This window comes from Apteryx mantelli, chromosome 20 (assembly GCF_036417845.1).
Source record: "Apteryx mantelli isolate bAptMan1 chromosome 20, bAptMan1.hap1, whole genome shotgun sequence".
Lineage (NCBI taxonomy): Eukaryota > Metazoa > Chordata > Aves > Apterygiformes > Apterygidae > Apteryx > Apteryx mantelli.
This window is the reverse complement of record NC_089997.1, coordinates 11656462-11669590: the sequence shown is the minus strand read 5'-3', so window position 1 is coordinate 11669590 and position 13129 is coordinate 11656462. Positions and strand designations below refer to the sequence as shown.

The 13129-nt window shown below is 60.1% G+C and overlaps 2 protein-coding genes across 2 annotated transcripts in view; both read right to left on the bottom strand.

Annotated features, from left to right (window-relative positions):
* Nucleotides 1-13129, bottom strand: part of LOC136993818 (uncharacterized) — a 487107-nt gene that overhangs the window by 198909 nt on the left and 275069 nt on the right. The window lies entirely within an intron of this gene.
* On the bottom strand, nt 527-11393 carry LOC136993796 (scavenger receptor cysteine-rich type 1 protein M130-like; the record flags this gene model as incomplete). The annotated part of the gene is made up of 4 exons (XM_067308743.1): nt 527-612; nt 9978-10292; nt 10728-11042; nt 11123-11393. Coding segments are annotated over 4 exons (987 nt in total), but the record flags the coding sequence as incomplete, so codon positions are not given.

Genomic DNA, 13129 nt, shown 5'->3' with positions numbered 1-13129 from the left:
AGCAGGCTCTTAGGGGATATAGCTCAGTGAAGAGCACCTGCTTTGCATGCAGGAGGTCCTGGGTTCAATACCCAGCATCTCCAGGGAAGCTCTTGTCCTGAATCTCCATCCCTCCCCCCCAACAAGGGTGAGGGCTGGGAACAGGGTGCATTGCTCCTCTCCAAAATTGGTAGACTTGCCCTCTGACAGGGTGTTCTGGGGGAAGTGGAGCCTCCCATGTGGGAAGAGCCCAGGCAGATCATCAGAAAGCCTGCCCAGGTGAAATGACATCATTATGTCACTACTATTGCAACACCCTGATTGGCCAGCAGTAGTCAACAGGCAGGAGCTGAGAGGTCATCAAGTGCATCTCAGGAGAGATGGCAGCCCTGTGAAACAAGAGTCAGTAGCATACACAAAGGTGAGAGGACTGGATGCTGGCTGGGAGGTTATTTCAGCTGCAGCAGCAGGATTGCCCTGGGCAGGCAGACAGGCACTGTGAGGGCATCAGGCTCATCAGATGCACCTGACCATGGGAGGTGAGAGCTCAGCAGGAGGGGAGAGGGGAGGCAGGTGGGCAGGCCTCTGAGGTCATCAGGGGCATGACAAAGTCCATGAGGTAGAGGTGAGAGCCTGGAGGGAGGAAGGAGGGAGAGGCAGATGATCATGACACTGCTGGCATAGTGATTGTGAGGTCACCTCTATGAGTGCAGCCTGATTGGTCAGCAGCAGGCAGGTGGGTGGGCACTGTGAGGTCATGAAGGGCAGGAGGAAGCCCCCAGGAGAGAGGAGAGCTCCTGAAGGGGGCGGCGGCATGGGCATGGGCATGGGCATGGGCATGGGCATGGGCATGGGCATGGGCATGGGCATGGGCATGGGCATGGGCATGGGCATGGGCATGGGCATGTAGCATGACTGGGAGCTGGTTTGTGAGGTCACTTCTACTGCAGCAATCTGATTGGGCAGCAAGCTGGCAGGCACTGTGAGGTCATGAAGCAGGTCAGAAAACCTTCCCCATGGAGAGGAGAGCTCAGGGGAGGGGAGAGGGAGAGATGAGTTAGAGCGATGTGTTGGATGTTTATTGTGAGGTCAATTCCTTGCATCGGCTGCATTGGCCATTAGCATGCAGGTCAGCTGGGAGGTGTTGTGAGGTCATCAAGAACATCAGAAAATTTCCCTGAGCAGAAAGGAGAGCTCGGGGAGAGGGAAGAGAGAGACAGGCAGGTAAAGGGGGACAAGCTGAGATGAGGATGTCACTTCTTTTGCACTGTAGCAAGATCTTTGGATTTGAAGTTATGCCTGTGATGCAAGGATGACATTCAAATTTATCCAATATAGTCCTATATCAATGGGAGTGGATCATGCATGCTCTGGACTGGTTACATGGGACCACAGGCCAGCTGGATTATCAGGATTCACTGAAACAACCCCCCTGAGGGACTGTCACCCAATCCAGCTGAAGATGCTATTGCAAGGACACTTGTGACAGAGAATAGCATCAATGGCTGGACAGCAACCAAGCAATCTTGTTCAAGAGGTTTGGATTCCCCACATGAGCATTATCTAAGCAAAAGATCCAAAGGAATTAGATTTCTTTTTTTTTTTTAAACAAACACTTTGTCTATGAATGTCTGTGAAGCAAACAAACCATTTTGATCCATCACCTTCTGGTTATGGACCCAGGCACTTGTGTTGTGCCCCTCTGCCCCTGCTGTGGGCTCTGCATGGAGCTTCAGAGCAGGCGTGCCGTTTCCTGCAGCCAAGGTGAGAGATTTGGACCTGGCAAATATCTCCTGGGCATGCCAAAAACATCATCCGAGGGATGAAACAGGCATATCTTCATTTTGTCACTCTTTGTCCATCTCTGGCCCACGTCCATGTGTGTGAGTGTAGTGACGTTTCTGCAGCTGAGCAGAGAGGTCCCTGCTCCAGCCCTCGGAGAGAGCCTGTCCTTCATGTGAGGGCTGAGCCCAGCCCTGCATGTCCCTGTGGGGAAGGGCAGGGCCTGATGCAGCCCCAGGACTGGCTGAGCAGGTGCTAACCCCATGGTGGAGGGGCCATGGGGCTGAGCAGAGCCAGCACCACTTGTCTCCAGCCAGACTGTGGGAAGCCTATGGGAGAAGGGTATTTGCAGAGCAAGACCCCCATGGAGGTGAGTAATCCACATGGGTGCTGCAAACCCAACCCCCTTCCCCATGGGAAACCCCCACTCCCACTGGACTCAGGCTTGAGCCCTGCATCTCCCACAGGGAGAGATGGGCCAGGAGCTGGGGAGGGAGGGAGGGGGCTGTCTCAGGGCAGGGGCTGCCAGCAGGGAGGCTCCAGGTCCTGGGGACAGAGGTGGTGTCTGAGCCCCAGCTCCCCCCCCAGAGCCCCCAGGGTCACCCCTGCCCTGCCCCACTGCCCTGGGGCTGTGCTGGTGACACCATGGGTGTCCCTGGCAGAGAGCAGTGCATGTGGGGCCGGAGCCAGGCTGAGCAGGGCCGTGTTCCCGGGAAGGGGCAGGAGGGCAGGGCAGACCCTGAGCGGGGCTGGCACAGCCCAGCTCTCCTGCAGCCCAGCAGAGGGCTGGACATGGCACCAAGCGCCAGCTGAGCCCTGCGTTCCTCGCGGCTGCGCAAGTTCCAGAGCCCAGGGCTCGTGCAGGGCCCCTGCCCAGCCCCAAGGGGAGAGCTGCTGGTCTGGGAGCAGCGAGGGGAAGGAGCAGGATCCGGCCCTTGCTCACACTGCGCTATGGTCCTGAGGTGTAAATCTCGGTCTTTGCCACAGCTCGGTGTGGGCAGAGTTCCAGGGCAGAAGAGGCTGGTTAGGGGCACCTGGCGCAGGATGAGGTCCCTGCAGAGCGGGTGCTCCAGCACAGAGGTGTCTGCCCCAGAGCAAGAGCCCCTCTGCGCCCCAGTGTCCTCCTGCCCTGGCACATGCAGCGCTGCTGGGGCTGAGCCCTGAGGCCACTGGGACAGATGTCTGAGACCCCTTGCTGAGCAGTGCTGATACTTTTCCCTCACACCTATGCTGGGGGTCCAGGCCCCTCCCGTGATGCCTTCCCAGCTCTGCACACACAGCCCAGCCATCCTGCAAGGTCCCCAGCACCAGCACTCTGTCCTGGAGAGAAGCCAAGACATCCCCAGCCCCAGGACATGCTGCTGCCCATGGAGGGTCAGTACAGGGCCTGGGGCTGGAGGAGTTCCCAGCACAACACAGGGAAACGCTGCCATGGGAGAGGGTGCTGGTGACAGCTGCTGGCTCCCTCCTCTCCTCGAGGGCAGGATTCTGCTGTTTGCAGCACCACTGAGTTGTGGCTGTTCCTGGTGGGGGGGGGGGGGAGGCCTGGCTTTGCCCTGCCCCAGCTGGGGGGATGGAGGGGGCTCACACAGCCCCACTGTTGGGCTGTGGCTTGGGTGCTGGGGCAGAGGAGACCTGCCCCTCCTGGGACCCAGAGCTGAAACCCTCCTGCAAAGCAGAGCCAGCGCTGGGCAGCACTGGGACTGGGGATGTTATCCTCTGCCTCCCCGAGAGAGGCCCCAGACCCTGGGCAGAGACATCCAATTTTGTCTCCCGGTCAGATGGTGCCTGTTGCAGGGGAGAGGCGAGCTGTGCTGGGGCAGCTGGGCAGGGAGAGCTGACAGCAGTCGCGTGGCCCCATGCTTTCCTGTGCCTGCCAAGGCTGAAATCAGTAAATGAGTGGAGGATGGGTGCATAAGTGGTGGGGTGGGGGGATGACAAAAGGAAAGAAAGAGGAAAAATGCAAGGGAAAAAGTAGGGAACATAATTTCAGTGTAGGAAAGGAAAGTTAAAGCAGGAAAAAAATGCTACTCTCAGAAACTGCCAGTTTAGTCACAGAATCCCAATTTTTTTACATATAGGTATAGATCATATAGATTCAGCTACAGATGCATTTGGTGACTCCTCCACATTCCAGGAGATCTCTCCAAGTAGCTCAGGTGTCAGCTCAGTGCAGGAAAGGAAATGAGCCAGGGCAAAGGCAGAGTGTGTTTTTGTGCGCTTGGCCTTAGCCCTGCTGCCCATCAGTGTGTGGCATGGGGAACCCATCAGGAAGAGCCGGCGGGGTGCAGAGACCCCCCTGGCTGGAGGAGGGAGGGCAGTTTGGGTGCCAGATGCTGCACAGCTGTTGAACCCTCCTCCCCACTCAGCTCCTGTGTGAGCAGTTTCTCACCTGTGGGCGCTGGGGCACAGTTGGTTAAAACCTGGCCTAGGACCAGGGATCCTCTCTCAGCTCCCATCGGCAACTGCTTTAGGAGTGGACATGAAATCTTTTCTCCATGGAAATATGCCCTTGTGAGCATCCTCAGGGATGGGCCTGTCCCAAGGCTGGGGGCTGAACCGTGACTTTGGGCTGGAGCCTGCATATTGTGGTGGTCCCTTCTCCAGCCCACTGCCCTCTCCCTCTTCTGCCTCCCATCCTGCTGAAGGAAATGTCCCCTCCTGTCACTGACTGCTCCTGTCCCCTGCATCTGCACGCAGATAGTCCCCTGCACAGACCCAAACTGGTGCCCCAGCTGAGGCAGCCCCTTCTTCTGCCCTTGCAGCCCATCAGTGGGAGGGCAGAGGGGTGGGGGTGGATGGGAGCAGGGGAGCGTCCCAGGGCTTCCCTGAGCCCTGGTGCCTCACAGCCCCTGCCAGGAAGGAGCCAGCTCTGGGCTGTGCCAGGAGTGCTCGGGGGTCTGTGAGGACCATGGGAGCCAGGAGCAGCCCCTGGAAATGGGAGACCCTGTGGAGCCACAGGAGGGGAAATCACAGCCCTGGGCGCCTCAACAAGCTGCTCTGCACTATGTGCAGGCCCAGTGGGAAGCAGAGCTGCCTCCCAACTGCTGTGGGGAGGTGATCCCCAGGCAATGAGCCCCTCTGGGGCTGGCTGGGGTGTTCAGGGCTCTGCTGTCACCTCCAGGCTCTCTGCCGTGGGGCCACAGCCCAGGACCAACCCTGTCACTGCCTCTCGTTGGTGGCATCCGTGCCTGGGACCAGGGTGGCCCAGGCAAAGCCCCTGGCAAAAGAGCAAGCAGGGGCACTCCCGGGGTGAGGCGACTGGACCTCCCTGCCCAGGGGGGCATTACAGGACACTGCAGAGAGATCCAGTTTGGCTGGAAGCTCTGCGTGTGGTTTGCAGGATGGAAATGTCTCTGCCAGCAGGAATATCCTCCAGCTGGACTGTTCACTATTCCCACACTCCAGGGTCCACGGGCATTTGCAGGCGCACAGCCTGTCTCAGAGCCCGCTGGTCCCGAGACGTGCCCCTTCCCCACTGCTGGTTCTTGGTGCTTCGCCCTCCCTGATCAGCCTCGGGGAGACACCCCGACACCTGGGGAGGGAAGCACCAGCTCTGGATCAAATTCCCAAATGGTTTTAATAAGAACAAATACCAATGCATGGCATAGAAGTAGACAAATAAAAACAGACAAAATGCCCAGCTCTTTCTGCTACCAGTGGGAGAAGGGGGCCTTGTCTCTGGCACTCACGGCTCTCCCAGCTGCACAGACCTCTCTTCTGTCTCGGGTGCACCCAACCGCATGGCAGGGGTGGGCTCTCCTGGCCCTGGGCTCAGGGACCTTTGGGCACCAGGGTCCAGTCTCTCAGCCTTGGTGTCCTCATGGGGATGTGTCAGAGTTGCCTCTTCAGCATCATCGTACCCCGTGTCTGCGGGGAGCAGGGATGGGGCATCTCTCTTGGCTCCTGGGGCCCCATCACTTCTCCAGGAACGCAGGCTCCCCTCTGGAAGCAGCAAGGCCGGTGCATTGCAGTTGGCCCCATGCACGTGCCCCTCCTGGGCTGTAAATCCCCTTCCTCTCCCTCCTCTTACTGTCCCGAGATGTCCGGCCCCTTATCCCACCCCAGTTTCCATAGCAGGAAAACTCCTGGCGCAGGTTCCCTCCCTGTCCCGGGAGGTCGGGCTCTCAGTATGCAGTGACTCTCCGGGCACTGGGGACGGCACCCCAGGAGCCGGCAGCAATGCACTTCCCCCTCACCTCTCTGCGCCTCCACAGGCCTGTTTCCCTCCTCTGCTTCCCTGGGCACTTCCCAGTCTCGCTGTCCAGGAACAACATCCTCCCTGGGGTCAGAGACTTCTCTGGCATCGTCATAGCCATCTGCTGGGTCACCTCTGGGCAGGACAGGGACATCTGAAAGGAGAGGGGAGCTGGTGGCAATGAGAAGAGCCCTCCTGCAGAGCGGAGGAAGGAAGGATGTGCAGGAACGAGGGGCTGAGACACTGGTGTTGGCAGGGCCACAGGAGACCCAGCATCCGTCCCACCTCCCCCCGGGGTTGTGGGAGCGTGCATATGGCAGCGGGGATCTCTCTTGCCCAGCCACAGGGTCAGCAGTGCTGGGCTCTGCACCAGAGCTGGCTGTGGAGACGCTGGTGCCTTGAGGCATGGCTCCTTGAGGTAAGCTCAGGGCCTGCTGGAGGCAGGGACAGGTTGAGCCCGGGAAGTCCCCCTGCGACCCCCTTGGGCACAGGGCTGCAGGCACCCAGCTCAGATGGGCATGTGCGACCCTCACATGCTCTGCATGACTCTGGAGTCATTCCTGAGGGTGATTCCTCCCCACCCCAATGGTGACTCTCAGTGACACCACTGTTGGTCACACAGCTACAGGGAGGAGAGACCAACCCTTCCTCTGCTTCCTCCTCCATTACCTGGTGCTGACCCAGGACCGTCCTCCTCCTCGCTGTCCCCAGGCTCAGGCTGCAGCTTGGTCAGGGACCCCTCCAAAGAGGAGCCTGGTGAGAGGAGCAGCGGGTGTTATTGGGGTGAGCCCTGCTGACCCTGCTCATGGCCAGCACTGCTGGGGACAGGGACCCACACAGCAGGGACTGCGCGGGGAGGAGGGCTCAGGGCTCGTCCTGCTCCCATGGGACAAACCCCATCTCAAAGGGCCTTTCGGAGCTGCCCTGGGACAGCCCCTTCCCTCACCCACCAGGTACAACCCTGGACAGGCAGCCCAGCAGGCAGGGAGGAGCTGTGCCCTGGGCTGGGATGGGCAGAGCTGGTGGAGAGGAAGCTCCTCACTGGGCTGCTCTCCCCACAGACCCCGTGGCCCAGCACTGTGGGGACCACTGGTTTGGGGGCTGCCAAGGTCCCATCCTGGGTCAGGGCTGGGGGAAAGGGCCCTGCAGACGTGCTCCCTCCAAAGTGGACCCACACCGACCTGAGCGACCAAACATCGCTTGCTTCTCCCATGTCAAGCTGTAGTCGATCTCCTGGTACACGGCCTCAGAGAAGGGCTCCAGAGACCTCCTGGAGCCTGGCGACAGAGGCAGGGTCGGCACAGGGACGTGGAGACAGGAGACCAGACTCCGATGTGGTTACCCAGCCCTTCCCCCCAGACCAGACCAGCACTGACCCCACAGCCCAGCCCCACTGCTCTGTCCAGGCACCACTGCCACGTCCCCAGTGACAGCAACGTCCCTGTGGAGGTGGTCTGGGACAATGTCATCTTCACCCTGTCCCTTCAGAGACAGCCCCATGCCCCTTTTGGCACCGAGTCTTGTCCCTGGTCTGACCCTGGAGCAGCTCCCGTGGCTCCTCTCCCTGGGGAGCTCCCCGTTCTCTGCCAGATGGATCCATAACACGGCCCTGCCCTGCCCTGCCACGGGTGGGCAGGGCTGGGCAGAGAGAGCAGCCTGGGGACCGGACACCCGCACTGAGAGATCCCCTGCCCTGGGCTCCTCCTGGCATCGCTCCTGCCCCACAGCCTGCCCTCCAGCACTGTCCAGAGCACAGCCAGCAGCATCCTCAGATGTCTCCTGCTGCTCCTGTCTCTCCCGGCCTCTTGCTGCCATTTCTCTCCTCGCCCATCACCATCTCCTCCTGCATCTGGACTCTCTCCTCCCCTGGTTGCTGGTGTCCCACAGCCTGACAGTGGAGGGGCAGGGAATAGGGCAGGAGGCAGCACCCCCACCCCAGCTCCATCTGTGCCCCTCACAGACACCCCAGAGCACTTGCGGGGCTGCCAAGAGGCATCGCCCACCCTGGGACCGATGGGGAAGGACCCACCTCTGCGCTGAGCCCTGGCACTTCGCACTTGCCCCACCAGGAGGGCCAGCAGCAGGCAGAGCAGGGCCCCCAGGATGATGCAGATGATGACAGGCACCGAGATTCTCCCGCTGTCCCTCGCATGGCCCTGGGTGAGATCTGCAAGGGCAGGGACATGGATGAGGCAGCCCCTGGCCTGGGGGAGGTGGGGGTCCAGGGACATCCTAGTCCTGACCCCCCCCACACACATGGCAGCAGGGGGTGGGGGCACAGGGTTGGGTCACAGGGCAGTTCCCACCCTGCTGGGTGAATCACAGCCCTCCCCAAAGCCACCTGCTCCTACCCCAGGGCCTCCTATCCGGGGCTTCGCACCCCAGCACAGAGCCCCTTCCCTTGGGCTGCAGGTCACAACCTGCCCCAGAGAGATCAACCCCAGGGAGGAGGGGAGGTTACCTGCTCGAGGAGGTGACGTTGTCATCCTCGGTGCAGCTGCAGAGCAGAGAGAGAGATAGAGGGGGTGTGCGTGTGTGTGTGCGTGTGTGTGTGTGTATGTGGACATCCCCTTAAAGTCCCATCTGAACTGTCCTTCTCTGGGTCCCCATGACAGGCCCAGGGTCCTCTGCTCCGGGCCGTGGGGAGGACAGCACCATCAGACCAGGGGATGCACTTACAGGGGTTGCAGGAGTCCCACGGGCAGAGGCCTGAGGACACCCAGCCCCACAACAGCTGCTCCCCACCTGACACCAGACACCTGACCTCCCCAGGGACATCCTTCCTCTGAGGAGCTCTGGGGCCTTGTGAGGACACAGCTGGGGAAACATGTCCTGGAACAAGGAGATGAAGCACTGCTACTCACCAGAGCAATTCACAGCAGCATCTTCCTTGTGCTGGCAGGCACCGCTGTCCCCAGGCTGGGTGCAGCAGTCCCAGAGAGATTGCTCCGTCCCTCTGCACTCCACCCGCTCCAGCCAGATGGGACCTGTCCCCTTCCCAAATGCAGCCTCCCCCAGGGCAGACACAGCAGGGCCACAGCCCAGCTGCCTGCAGGCAACCTCGGCATCCTTCATGTCCCAGGAGTCATCGCACACCGTCCCCCAGGAGCCGCGGTGCCAAACCTCCACTCTGCCTGAGCACCTGTCCTCTCCTCCCACGGCACGAATCTTCTCCATCTCTGGAAAACGCAGAACCCCCCATGTCACTGGGGCAGCTGGGAGAGCCTGGCCAAGCGAGAAGGGCACATGGAGGAGCAGCTACTTGTGCAGCTCGTAGAGTTGGGGCATTTGGTCACCGGGGCTGGAGTGGCTTCTGGTCGTCTCCCTGCAGAAGGAAATGCTGTGGTGAAGGGGCTGCTTCATGGGAGTCATGGGGATGGGAGCAGGACTGACCTGTGCTTGAACCTCCCAGTGCCTCCTTGCTCATGGACACAGCTGGATCCCTGGTAATTCAGGGTAGAACAGCGCTGCACTGAAGGCTTACCCCTGGCTGCTCACCCCCAAAGGGTCCCTGGTTAGCAGAGGAGCAGAAGGATGTTCCCAGAGGGGAGGCTTCTCTGAGCTCTGCTGCCAGCAGTGCCCTGCACGCTGCCTGTTTCCTACATAACCCTCAGCCACCAGGACTGGTTTCACTCTCCCCCTTCCCGTTCCCTCAGCAAAACACAGCCATAAGCAGGATGCTCTGCATGGACTTCCCAAGCTAAAAGGTGGTTGTCTGGGCCCTCTCTATGGGCAACAGAGAGCAACAGGCACCTCCAAGAGGTGTCCAAGGGGAGCTGAAGGAGACCCTGCCTGGAGGTGCCTCTGCCCCTCCTTGGGCTATGCAGGGAGCTCAGGACAGCTATTGCTGATGGACACGTGTCACTCTGAGAGATGAAGTCTTGTTTGTGTCACTGACAGCACAGTGGTCTGAAATGGAACGTAAAAGCCACGCCAAGCTCTTTCTCTGCATTGCACCTTGCTGAACAGGGAGCAAGACCTGCTGTGAGCCTTTGTGCCCAGGTGGCTCCAGCCTTACCACTGCAGATGATGCGAGTCTCATCTTGTTGGTAATCACATGACTGCAGCTTCCAGGGAGCAAAGGGGCACTGCCAAAAGGAGCTGTTCATCTTCCCACACTGAACACGATCCAGCCATGTGGGGCCAGATACCCTGCCATACGGCAGGTCTGTTTCAGGGAACCCTTCATCTCCACAGCCCAGCTGTTTGCACACCAGGGACATGGTGTCAGCAGTCATCGAGTTGGAGCAAACACTCCCCCACGTCCCATTGTAGAACACCTGCGGGCACCCAGAGCAGCCGTCGCTCTTCTCCAGCCTCAGGGCTGTGAACTCTGGAAGGAAAGGCACAAAGTGGGGGGAACAAGCTGGTCCTGGGGTGAGGAGAAGGAAACCTGAAGCATCCCTGAAAATCCCCCAGGTTATTCTATGGCATCCACGGGCAGGAAGGCTTACTGCAAGGAGCAGGGACTCTTCTGGACACCCCAGGGCTCAGACAGGCAGAGGGCACTGCCAGCAAGTCACTGTTTCACCAAGGGAGCAGAGAGAAGTCCCCAACGTGCAGCACTACCCTCCCCTCTAAGCCCTGGGCACGTCTGTGCTCTCCCTATAACCCTGACTAGGTCCAGTGAGGACTGTGCACGGATGTCCCCAGGATGGGGGCAGGAAGGGGGCTCAGGGCAGCCAGGGGCAGGCTCGGCCATGCCCTGCTCTCCCTGCATCCCTATCTTCCTGTGCACCAGGCTCCCACCACTGCTCCCCACACAGACCTGAGCAGACGACTCCTGCGTCCTCTTTGTGCCTGCAGTCGTGCTGCCCCCAGGCCTCGGCAGGGCAGTCCCAGAGAGCAGCTTCACCCCCGGAGCAGTTCACCTCGTCCAGCCAGATCTGCCCAGAGCCTTCCCCGTAATGAGCAGAGCCGGGCGCCTCCATGGCCACCCCACAGCCCAGCTGGCGGCAAACAACGGTGGCGTCGGACAGGTCCCAGGAGTTGTCGCAGATGGTCCCCCAGGTGCCCTTGTAGTAGATCTCCACTCTCCCAGCACAGCGCCCTGCCCCGTTCACCAGCCGGACCCGCTGGCTCCCTGCAGCCGGGAGAAACCCCAGCTGTCAGGGGCTCACGGCCCTGGGGAGCACAGTGTGTTGGGGACTGTCAGCGACTCACCTGAGCAAACCACTCCCACATCTTCTGCAATTCCTTCCGGCACTGCCTCAGGAAGGGAGGTGTTGCAGAGGGTCAGGCGAGTCTCCTTCCCTGCACACTGGACCCTTCTCAGCCCCACGGGGCCCGTCCCTCGCTCAGGCTTCGACAGGTTGTAGGCTCGCTCTGCCTCTCCGCACTGGAGCTGCCGGCACACCACGCTGGCATCGTTCACATCCCACTGGTCATCCAGGACTCTGACCCACGTTCCGTGCAGCAGCATCTCCACTCGCCCGTCACAGCGGCTCCCTCCGCCCACCAGCCACAGGGATTCAGAGGATCCTGCTCGGAGACAGGCAAAGTGCCCTGGACCCTCTGTGACACCGAGGAGCCCTGCACCCTGCCATGTGTCTCCCATTTCTGATGCCCTGGGACACCCAGGGGCTCACCCATCTGTAGCCGGCTCACAGTGAGGAACTTGAGGATGGAAGTTTTCCAAGTTTTTTTTTCCTCCAGTCACTAAACCTTGCTGACTACAAATGTCATTTCTCAGGAAGGGACAGGGATGGGGAAGCATGGGGTTGAGGGCAAATCCCAGAGCCACCAGATATGTCCTTAATGATGAATGTGGAGCAGCTTCAGCAGGAGGAAGCACTGGCCTGTGCAATGGCCTGGGTGACAGACAGGATGAGTACAAGCCTTGCTCCATCTCCACGCTGGGACTGGCCCCTGCTGAGACACCCAGGGGAGAACACACACGTCTCTACCCCTCTGCATCCCTATGGATCAGGGATGTGGAGCTTGTGTCCTGGGCAGGAAGCAGAGGGATGAGGGCCTTTCTTACAAAACAGGATGAGTTTGGGGTTCATAGTGACAAGAAGCAAGGGCAAATCCCAGCCCCGCTCTGCAGCTCGGCCTCAGGGATTGCTCCTGCTGGACGCGCCCACAGCAGCCCCTGCAGGCGGTGGGATCAGGGTCTGCAGGGCTCTCTGTGGTCTGGGACGGGGCTGTGTGCTGCAGGAGGGAGCGGAGGGTCCTTCACAGCTGCACTGAGTGGAGCTGTGTCCCACAGCCCCATCCTGTGCCTGTGCTATAGGAGGGGAGCAGAGGAGCCCAGGCCTGGCGGTGGTCTCCAGGGCCTGAACCAGCTGCCCTGGGGAGGCAGAGACCTGAGCAGGCAAAGCCCTTTGAACCCCTCCATGGGAAGCCAGGGTTTCTCCAGGGAGAACATTCAGTTTGTCATTGCCATGGGCTCCCCAGCTTTGGGTTGCCGTGTCACACACAAGGGGCAAGTTTAGTTAATCCTCCATTTTCCCTGAACTCACCTGAGCAAAAAACACCAGCATCGTTGTCATGTGAACATGAGGAGGCCCCCAGGGCAGTCACAGGGCACTGTCCCAAATGGGATTCGGTCCCCTCACAGTGGAAGGTGTCTCTCCAGACAGGGCCTGTTCCTCTCCCAAAATGCCCTCCTCCAGGAACAGACTCGGCAAATCCACAGTTGAGGTGATGACAGAGAACGTGTGCGTCAGAGATGTCCCAGTGAGAGTCACAGAGGGTTCCCCAGGTCCCCTGCACCTGGATCTCCACCCGCCCCGAACACCTGCTGCCATTCACCAGCCTGAACCCTGGATATATTGCAAGGGAGAGAGAGGGTAATTAGAGAGGATCCCTTTGTGCTTGTGCTCATCCATCAGTGGAGAGGGAAATGTCACAGAGATCCAATCCCATCTCCTTCGCTTCCGTCACTGCAGGACTACAGATGACTCCACCCCTCCTGCACTCGCACCATGCTCAGCACAGTCACTTCCCTTCTCCCCTACCCCACAGCGCACAGCTCACAGGAGGCATTTCACACCTCCTCCCTGAATGCTCACGTGTGCAGGTGACACCAGCGTCGTTCGCGTGGGTGCAGGTCTGGTTGCTGAGGGACATCCTGGGGCAGGAGGAGAGGAGGGATTCATTCCCCACACACTGCAGCTCTTCGTCCCAGATGGCACCGACCCCCTCTCCAAAGTGAGCTGCCCCGGG